The sequence below is a fragment of the Stegastes partitus genome, unplaced genomic scaffold, assembly GCF_000690725.1.
Source record: "Stegastes partitus isolate 25-593 unplaced genomic scaffold, Stegastes_partitus-1.0.2 Scaffold517, whole genome shotgun sequence".
NCBI classification, from domain to species: Eukaryota; Metazoa; Chordata; class Actinopteri; family Pomacentridae; genus Stegastes; species Stegastes partitus.
In genome coordinates this window covers 376,663-387,512 of record NW_007578248.1, presented here as the reverse complement: position 1 = coordinate 387,512, position 10,850 = coordinate 376,663, and the positions used below count along the sequence as shown (strand labels likewise).

At 37.6% G+C, this 10,850-nt stretch overlaps 1 protein-coding gene across 1 annotated transcript in view; it reads left to right on the top strand.

Moving 5' to 3' along the window:
• adam22 (ADAM metallopeptidase domain 22) overlaps positions 1-10,850 on the top strand; it is a gene marked incomplete at its 5' end in the record, with an annotated part of 89,582 nt that overhangs the window by 31,349 nt on the left and 47,383 nt on the right. The window contains one exon of the mRNA XM_008287757.1: positions 7,955-8,018. Coding sequence (XP_008285979.1) covers positions 7,955-8,018 — 64 coding nt within the window. The remainder of the gene's footprint in view (positions 1-7,954; positions 8,019-10,850) is intronic.

The following is a 10,850-nucleotide window of genomic DNA, read 5'->3' as shown; positions in this document are numbered from 1 at the left end:
CAGATTACAGTTTGTAAATGCACACAGGGACAAAGAGCTTCATTAGTGGAGACATGTCCTGTGGTCTGATGGAACTAAACCTGAACTGTTTGGCCTTCATGACCATTGTTGCTGCTGGAGGAAAAAGGGGGAAGCTTGAAGCCTGAGAACACCATCCCAACTGTGAAGCATGGGGGTGGCAGCATCATGCTGTGGGGGTGTTCTGCTGCACTTCACAGAATAGATGGCATCACAAGTAAATATTGAAGCAGCATCTCCAGACATCAGCAGGAAGTTAAAGCTTGGACACTAATGGGTCTTCAGATGGACAATGACCCTCAGCATGGCACCAGATTAGTTACAGAGAGGCTTCAGGACAACAAGGTCAGTGTTGTGGAGCGGCCATCACTAAGCCCTGATCTCAATCCTGGAGAACCCTGACTCAGTTCCACCAGTTCTGTCAGGAGGAATGGGCCAGAATTCATCAGACTGTTGAGAGAAGCTTGTGGAAGGAAACCCAGAACGTTTGACCCAAGTCATAGAGTTTAAAGGCAACGCTACCAGATACTGAGGAGATGGATGGAAACTTCTGACATTTAACAAGTAGAAATAATGTTGGTCATCCTTACTGACATAAAACAGGAAAAGTTCAGTCTGATTTAGTGTCAGACAGTGAGAAAGAAAAGTTTATGTATCCATTTATACATCGTATGTAAACTTCTGGTTTCAACAGTACGTGTTAAAGTTTGATTTAAAGTTAATTTTTATTTCACCGATAACTTTTTCTTGGGCTAGAAATGACATAAACAAGTAAGACGTTGAGCTAGATTGCATTAAAATCTGCAAAATTCTTGAAATCGTTGCAGGTTTTTGACAAAATGCAGCTTTTCCTCATTCCAAACACTCTCTGTGTTAAGGTCTTTAAAGAAACTTGGGCTTCTTTAGGAGTCGTCCCATCGAATTAAGTAATAATTCAGCTTTTTAAAATGTATTTCTATCATGCTGGAGTTTATAATTTTACTCTAAAATGTGCTGTATGTCAAAATGTAAACCTTTGTTTCCATGTTGTGCTACATATTACGCTAACATGGAGTTTTTCAAAGTAAAATGCACTCAATCAATCAGACATTTTGCTTTTTTGGAGGAAAATTATTCGACTAATTAACAAATCGTTTGAGAAATGGTTGCTATTCACTGTAAATCTAAATTTTGCTCCAGTGTTAGAACGCCGATGTACAGCTACTGGCAGCGTGGGCGTGTTGTTGTGTTATTGTGTGTGAATAAAGGAGGCGAGTGTCTGTCCTGCAGGGTGGAAATGTAATTTGAGCTGCCGAATGCAGTCGTGAGCTTAAAAAAAAAAAAAAAAAGGGACCCATGAATAATTAAGTGTAAAAAAATGTGCATGTATTACATTTTCACAGTTGCTTAAACACGTTTCCTGAATTTCTCCCAAAACTGTGAACACAAGACGGAAAAACTTCTTCAGTCAGATTTTAACGCTGCAGGGTATATTTTGCAGCTTTGTTTTTTTATTTTGCATTAATTATTTAGGTGTCTTACAAACTAAATGCAACAAGATATTTAAAAAAAAGTTGAATTTATAGCAGTGTATCAGTAAACAAGGAGGGAAAACGGTGTGACAGGAGCTCCAGCCTCAGCAGTGAAGCCTGATGGAGATGCTGCATCCAAGAACTGCTGTTTTTCTGGCAGAACTTTCCCGTTTCTCTGCGTTTTAACAGCACGACTCGCCTCCGTTCAACCAAATACAACCAAGCAGCTCCCACAAACCAGGAAATATTATATTATCTTATTATTGCCTTTGAAAAACAAATAGACATGATACAAATGCATCTTCTGTCATGTGTAAATTAAGAACTGATTGGGTTTTTAGTGTGTCTGATTTAGCTGTGGATTAAGACACAGGACTGCAGGGATGACACCTGAACAATGTCAGACTGAACCAAAACAGAGAAGCTAAAGCCTGGATGGACTCTCAAGAGTCTTATTACCTTGCGTAATTTCAATTGTAATTATCGTATGAGCTTCATCAACAACTAAAAAAGGCCCATGTTGAGCCATCGTTGCAGATTTATAACCGACGGGGGGTTGTATTAAAAGCTTAATATGCTGTAAATGAGTTCCCATGTCCTCCTACATGACAGTCTGTCAGCATCAGAGTCTCCCGTCACATTTTTATTCACTGTGGCTCATTTTTCACGTCAGCATGAAGTCCTGCACCTCAGTGGAAACAGAACAACCATGACTAGAAGGAGAGAGAACACAGAAACGTCTTCTGTGCAATAAGAGAGTTAGAATGTCGTAAATCGTAACAACAGAAAGGTGAAAGTTCAAGTTTTTGATTATTTATTATACAAAAAATTGAAAATCTAGAATCAACATCCTACAAATCTTATGCGATAGATATTTTAATACTTCTTTTTTTTGCAACCTTAACAAACATCAGCATTTTTCACACTTTTTAATCAGTTTCTCTACTTTAAACACAGCCTGCAGTTCAGCTGAATCGTTGAATTTTTGTCATGTGACTGTTGGTTGCAGCTAACAGTTGTGGCTTCACAGCTGCGTCAAGAAGCTCAAATTTTTTTTCACATTATCTGCTCAGAGAAAACACATTTGATGAAATATAATAATTGATCAGATTTATATAGCGCTTTTCTAGACACTCAAAGACGCTTTATACTGTCAATTATTCATTCACACAAATTCAGCTACGATTGTAGCCACAGCTGCCCTGGGACACAGCGGCCTCTCCGACCACCACCTCAAGCAATCCCTTCATACGCATTCACATGGGTGAAGTGTTTTGCCTAAGGACACAACGACCAGGGCGACCACACAACAGTGGAATCGAACCGCCGACCTTCCGATCATCGACCGACTTGCTCTACCACCTGAGCCACAGCCGCCCCTAAATATCACAAGTTTAGGCTTAGATTTGGCTAATTTTTCCAACCAAACTGAAGATCACACATGATGCNTTCAAGTACTATTGGAAATCTGAAAACCTGGCAAATTTTTACATTTTACAGTTTCTGTCTCTGATAAATAGTTTTATTTTGGCGTTTTTTCAAAGATACCCTGTCTTGGAAACCATTTGAAATGATAATATAACAACATTTTCTTATTAGAAACTTCATAAGTGTCTCTTTTTGGTCGCAGATCTAAAGTTTGAGGTGTGAAGATGGACTTCTCACACTGTTGTGTTCCCCTCACCGTTCCTTAAAGCATCATGATTCCCTCTTTGTCCGCTACTCGTATGTTCCATGAATCCTTGCAGCTAATTAAACGGCTGAAATCAGACCGATTCTTGCTGCATAAGCGAAGCCGAGCTCGGGCTTTTAAATAATGCACGTTGCATTTTTCATGGGATTTGTGGCGGCAAGTTGGGAAATTTGTCAGCGCAGCAAATTACATAACGCAAAAATAATGAAAAAGAAAGGCATGAATTAATCACGTCCAAACAAGGTGAACGTATCGCAGCTCAAACTCTGGACGTGATGAGACGAGTTTATTTTTTTTTGTCACTTCTGCTGCACCTGAAGCTCGATGTGTGGCGGCTAATTGGTGCAAATGTTAGTGTTTCAGGTTACGATGCTGCTGTTACGCTGATTATTTTTATTATCTGTGACAGTAGTTTAGTGTTATTAATAGAATTTGGCTGCAACCTCCAGTAACGTCTGACTAAACGCACACTGTGACATTATAAAGGTGCGTTTTCAGAGACAGTGAGAGGCAGCGTATCGTGGTGTCAGGGGGTTCGACATCACAGGGAGTGTTTCCCTTCTGCTGAGTCAGGTGTTTACCATAATATACATCCTGCACACACACACGCACACACACACACACACGCACACACACACACACACACACACACACACACACACACACACACTGCAGCAGGCTATTAGCTGCACATGGAGAGATAATACAGCGACATCCATCATATGAGATCATGTCAGTTCATTATTGACTCATGTTCCACATTAAAACAACATCCAAGCTCTTCATTTTTTTCAGAAACGTTCATTCTGATTATTATAGATATTATTTTTATCATAGAACTGCATGATATATGATTAGAGCATTGTGAAGTTAGTAAAACTTGCACAGTTGTCATTTTTTTATGACTAATCTAGAAGAGCAGTCAGTCATTTTTTTTTTTTTTAAACTTAACTTTATTTAAAAGACACACAGTTTGTTGACATGCAGGTTTGGAAAGCGGTTTTGCAAAATATACTAAATATTGAAAAAAAATCGAAAGCTAAAGGAGTTTTCACCAGATTACTATCTATTTGGGAAGAAGTCGTCATTTTAGAATGATTGGGGGGATTTTGTTGTTAAAATTTCTATATATTTTTTTAATTTAGCTGCAAGAAGTTGTTTGGAGCCTTTCTCATATAGCTGGTAAAGACATTTAAAATGTTTTTTCTGATTTTTTTTTTTACTTTGTTGACATGCAAATGCCAGCAAAATAATCAAAGAACAAGAAAGAAACACTGAAATTGAAGATTTGGCTGCAAAAGGAAAACATTTTTATACAAATATTTCACATACAGAAAGGGTGACATTGACCAAAAGCAGGTACTTTATTCATTTAAAAGTTTCTCCCAAATAAGTGATTATTTTCATCTAAATTCTGCAAAAACTGAAAAATTCGACACTCCTTGGTGCAACTGGTAAAACTTGACTGACTCAGCTGTGACCAACGGTTAGGTGGCAAAAGTTCTGGGACTGATCGACTGAACCGCAGGCAAAATGAATAATCTAATTTTTAGGATTTATGGTTTAATAACTGTGTCACGCTGCACAGAAGGTATTTCTGAGTTCTTTCTCCTTCTAGTCATGGTTGTTCTGTTTCCATAGAGGTGTAGGACTTTATGTTGCAGTGAAAAATGAGCCACAGTGAGCAAAATGTGACAGGAGCAGAAAAAAATAAATAAATTCATGACTAAATTAGCAATACGTTTATCACCAGAAGCCCTGCATAGCTTCATGTGTATGAAACTGTACATGCTTTTCTTTACAGGCTTAACGTCAGCTTTTGATTGAAATGTGGTTAAATCCAGATTTAAATCCAGTTGTTTGAGACCAACTCAAACATATTTAAAGTGAAATACACACATTTATGTACTTAAATGTAACCAAACCTTCTCTAACTTTGGAAGAAAATATTTGTTAATGTGGGAATCAATCACTTGCAGTAAATATCTGGTTCAGAAAACAGGTTTCAAAGATGAGAAAACAGAGTGAACTTGTTTTTATAACTACATAAAATCAACAGTTAAAGTCAACATCCCACATTATCTTTTGTGCAACAAGGACGCTACATGTGTTAAATGTAATATTCTGGCCCGTACATATACTTATCAGTGTATTTATAGTTCATACACTCTGCTCTAAGTGCTGCGGTGGATCAGGACCAGAAACATGTTGAAGGTGATGTTGAGCCGGGTCGTCTAAAAACGGCAGACAGAGAAAGATGGATTGCGTGTTGGACGAGTGTTTAACCCTCCTGACTCCACGGTGTGACCCCGACAATCTCCTAAAAGCTTCAGATAAAGTTAATTAACGGATGACGTGTGTTCGGACGCCAGAAGACCTTCAGCCAGCAGCTAAAGACGAAGCGGTCCGTGACTCTTAAAATGATTAGTAGTTGAAGTGACGCGTGTGTCGTGGCGTCCTTGTTTCATGTGACGATGACGGTTTTTGTTCTACAGAGAACAGAAAACGTTTTCAGTGAATGTTGTTTCAGTGGATCGTCAACTTCTGCTGCACACTTTCTGTGCATTTACTCTGGAAATGGAGGCTTTAATGAAATTTCAAAAACGTTCAGTGGAATCTATTAAATAAGAAAATTGTAGATTTATACATGCACTGTTAAAAAAAAAACAACGATTTACTGTTATTTTACAGCTTTTCCCTGTTTTACATTGCAGGTAATGTAAGAAAAACAAAAATCAGGGAAAAACAAGGTATTCATTTACTTGTTAAAAAAATTACTTGGAAAAAAAAAAATCAGTCAAAACTGTAAATAGCGTTCTCATTAAAATCTCTATTATTATAAACAGTAATTTGACCCCCCAAATATTCACACTTACTGTATTTAAATCAGCAAAATACATCATCTACAGATATTTGTTATACATTTAAATGATATTTTAAATATTTAAATTTAAATTTAAATGTTTCAATTTTTAAAAAAAATTAATATTAAGGATTAAACTGTTATTTTACTTATTTTTCCTGTTTACTATGCAGATAACATGCTATATATTACACTGTATGCTTTTTATACATTTTATTTTCTTAGAAAATGCACATTTTACATTTTATCCTTACACTTTTTCTACCTATGTTTATATATTTTTAATCAATAAAATATTTCTGATTCTGAGTTTAAGTTACAGAAAATAACTAGCAAGAAAACATACAACTATTTTTTAAAATTCTCATTAAAAATCTGTAGTTTGAATTGTAGTTTATTCTCTTAGAATGTTTGACAATAAAATTATACTAATTTTAAATTATATTTAATTTAGTTTATTTAGTTGTTTGATAGNTGCATTTACTCTGGAAATGGAGGCTTTAATGAAATTTCAAAAACGTTTAGTGGAATCTATTAAATGAGAAAATTGTAGATTTATACATGCACTGTAAAAAAAAAACAACAACTATTTAGTGTAATAACAAGAAAAACCAAAATCAGGGAAAATCAAGGTATTCATTTACTTGTTAAAAAAATTACTTGAAAAAAAAAAATCAATCAAAACTGTAAATAGCGTTCTCATTAAAATCTCTATTATTATAAACAGTCATTTGACCCCCCAAAAAATCACACTTACTGTATTTAAATCAGCAAAATACATCATCTACAGATATTTGTTATACATTTAAATGATATTTTAAATATTTAAATGTAAATTTAAATGTTTAAATTAAAAAAATATATATGAATATTAAGGATTAAACTGTTATTTGACTTATTTTTCCTGTTTACTGTGCAGATAACACACTATATATTACACTGTATGCTTTTTATACATTTTGTTTTCTTAGAAAATGCACATTTTACATTTTATTCTTACACTTTTTCTACCTATGTTTATATATTTTCAATCAATAAAATATTTCTGATTATGAGTTTAAGTTACAGATAATAACTAGCAAGAAAACATACGACTATTTTTTTAAATTCTCATTAAAAATCTGCAGTTTGAATTGTAGTTTATTCTCTTAGAATGTTTGACAATAAAATTATACTAATTTTAAATTATATTTAATTTAGTTTATTTAGTTGTTTGATAGATTTGAAAGAAAATGTATATGAAGGAATGAAAAATGATTTTTTTTCCCCCTCTGTTTTGTTAAACTACACAGAATACAGATCTCTAGTGAAATCACAAAAAACGATATTTTTAATGTACTTGTTGACTGAGTAAAAAGAAAACAAAAAAACAGGCCAAAACTGGTCATAGCATCCATGCTGAAAGTTTGTATTTGTTCTTTTTTAACAGTGTGCGACTGTAAAGTTATGATCTAAAGATACCATTATTTTTTGCAACTCTTTCTTTAAGTGCACTTTCTTGAATCTGCTCTCATATTCTAACTCAAACCGAACATTTCCAGTTGAGGAACGTCCCCTACAGCGCGGTACTTTTCCTTTAGATAAGTATCTGAGTACTTCTGGCTGCACACACGTGGAACACAGCAGCGAGGGCAGCAGAGGATTCTGTCCAGAACGTCACCTTGTGGGAGAGAATTACAGTTAGTACTCTGACAAATGCTCCGGTAATGCATTAAGGCCCCTGAGCAGGCAGCGGAGTGACTAATCTATCAGGCTGATAGCTGAGGAGGAGTTGAATTCAGATGCATTATTCCATTTAGTGATGAATAAAACAGCAGAAACCTGTGCTGATACGTGCTCTCTCCTCTCCCGCCTCTTCCTCTCTTGCAGTGGGATGTTTTTCGACGGCAATCACACCTACATGATTGAACCTGGAGGACAAGGCAGCGGCAGTGTAAGTACCAATCCACGAATCTGCGAGCTCTGAAGGAGGCGCCGACGGCCGGGATTATCGGTCCCGTCTTTTCACGTCCAGCTGCTCCTCGACCCCGCTGAGCTGAGCAGTTTGTCGGCCCTCGTTGTCGTTTCCACCTGACGTCTTGTAGTGGATGTTATTCAACGCTGTTAATTATTCAGAATGAAGTTACCCTCGAGTTTTAAATGCTCAGGCCTGGTTAGCCGGGTCGTTTTAGTGCTGCGAATTCGGTGAACCTCGAGCTGTTTTCAGGAGCCTATGGAGGAACTCGGTGCATTTCCATCACGAGAACCATAAGCATAACCATAATTATGAGCTGTTTTCCACTGCAGGAGGGAAACCCAAACCTTTATGCACGCTCAGACCGCAGGTACCACCCCGACAGAACCTCTTTATTGCCATTTGTGCAGGACAAAACTGTTCATCTACTTCTGGGTGAAACTGCTGTTGGTTAAACTAGTGGACGACGACAACAGGAAGTGTCATTTTGTCACCACATAGACTCCAAACATCCACGGTTCTCATTCCTACGTGCTCATAGATCCAGTAACTACTATTTGGCTTTGCTTTGAGTTAACTTTGCATTGATGGATCCAACACCTGAGTGGAAACAGAAAGAGGCCGATTCTGTTCACAAAGAGGTTCTGCAGGGACGGTTCTTGTGGTTGGAACACGCACAAAGGTTCCGGTCGCCCTAGAACGTCACGGAAGTTCCTGCAGTAGAGAACAGCCTTGTTTTCCCCTCCAGTAAGTCCCTGTTAGAGAGGACAGCAATGTTTCATTTAAAAAATCTGTAGCTGCACATATAGTTTGTTTTAATGTTTATTGTGCATCAACAAAAACGGTTTCCTACGTTATTAGACTGATGTTCCTCTTCTTCAGGGGTCTTTAAACTGTGGTGGAACAAACTATGAGAAGCTGTGTCGCATTTAATAGCTTTGGTTGACTATTTTTAGCTAGAATTACGGATTTAGGCGCCGTCCTGACTAGTCGTAGTTATACTGACCAGCCAAAGAAACAGTTAGAGGTGACAGTGGACTCATTTGTCCTGGAAGAAAGAATTTCATTATGGATGTCTGCAATACATATCCAGTCTAGCTATGAAATGCTTAAAAAAAAACCCAAAACAACCATCTAAAGGAACCAATTAGTTCTTGGGGCAAAAACTTGGTGGTACTTTGAGTAAAAACGTGGCTTCAGAAAGTGTTTCTGAGGTTTTAAAACTGACTCTGGTCGGCGGACGGCATTAAAGTTAGTTGTTTATTTGTTTAAAGATGCCTGTAAACTCCATCAGATTCGCTTATCGGATTGTTAAATAGCCCTGGACCTTATTTGTGAATGTTTTTTTTACCACACATAATCCCAGCCTTGTTCTTCAGCAGCCACACCTCAGATGTGCATGTGTTGTTTTTCTTTTTTAACAAATTTTTACAATTTCCTGCCCTGAAATCTGTCAGTCTGCCTCCTTGTAAAATGCAGAAATGCCTCCAAAGACACGAGCACCAAGTGCACATGCAGCAGATAATTGGCGAGAACAGTTTTTCCCGACATCGCAGGACCTCGTGCGGGACTCGGCGAGTGTCCTGAGAGGAGGTCAGGACAAACCAGAATCGGTTTCAGATCGCTACAGAAGCCTGAGTGCAGCTCTCAGCGCGGAGAGACTCTCCGGCTAACAAAGGCAGCAGACAGCGGAGAGGCCTAAAGCCAATTAGATAATAGAAACACAGGCATTATGATCACAGAGAAAGGACAGATCTGAGATTGTCTAAAGACGCCTTAAGCATGAGAGCAAAGGAACAAGCCGCTGATACTGTGTGTGTGTGTGATTCTGGTCTAATTAAAACCTCCAGAAGAAGAAGACGAAGTGTCTGGTGTTAATCAGGGAAAAGAAGATAAGCGAGGTCAGGGACTCGTGTGTGTGTTTGTGTGTCGATGCGTTCATGTGTGTTTGGATGCAGAGCTGTTTAAGATTCGTTGTTCTTGTGTTGAACAAGCAGGTAGGAGAGGAAATAAAGAGGATGGATGCTCTGTTGGGGTGGAACGGAGCGGAAAAGCCCCCCAAAAAATCTTTAAAATAAGTGTAATTAGATTGCTTGTGATGGGAGAAAGTGTAAAACAAGAGGAGCTAATTCATTTGTAACGCAATCCCACAGCTGAAAATGTGAAGTTAATGAAAGCAGTGGAGGATTCTGAATGTGGAAATGGAGGAAATGCACGAGGAGATAACAATGCTGGCTGCGTTTCACATCTTCTTCTTCTTCGTCTCTCCTCTGCCTCCGTCACTCCTCTCCGACGTTTTCTGGAGATCCTGAATTATTAAAGCGACGAGAGAGAGAGAGAGAGAGGGACAGACTCAGATCTAAACTCAGAATATTGCTGCAGCGCTCCTGTACAGAGATATAGCGTCTCGGTCGCCTCTTTTTTTTTGGTCGCCGTGACGTAAAATGCATAAAAATTGGAAGAGTTTCTCTACTATTTCAGTTCTTCGTATGCCAAACGTTTGCTGCTGTGTATCAAATATTAAAAATACAGCTTTAAAGCAACATCTTTTAGTGTCGCACATGGAAAGATGAAAGAAAGACTCCAACGTTATGGACGAGGTTTAAATCACAGAACATGTGTTTGTGTTCAACATTTCACATAAAATCAGTGGAAGAACACATTTAAAGTAGAAGGCACATTTTTTTTAGCTTGATGGGTTTAATATTTAATATGTGAATAATAAACTTGCTTTCAAAACGTATTTTCTGCTTTTTAGTTGATAAACTGGTTTAATCATGATTACAGGTTGGCAATGGAGCAAAAAGAAGT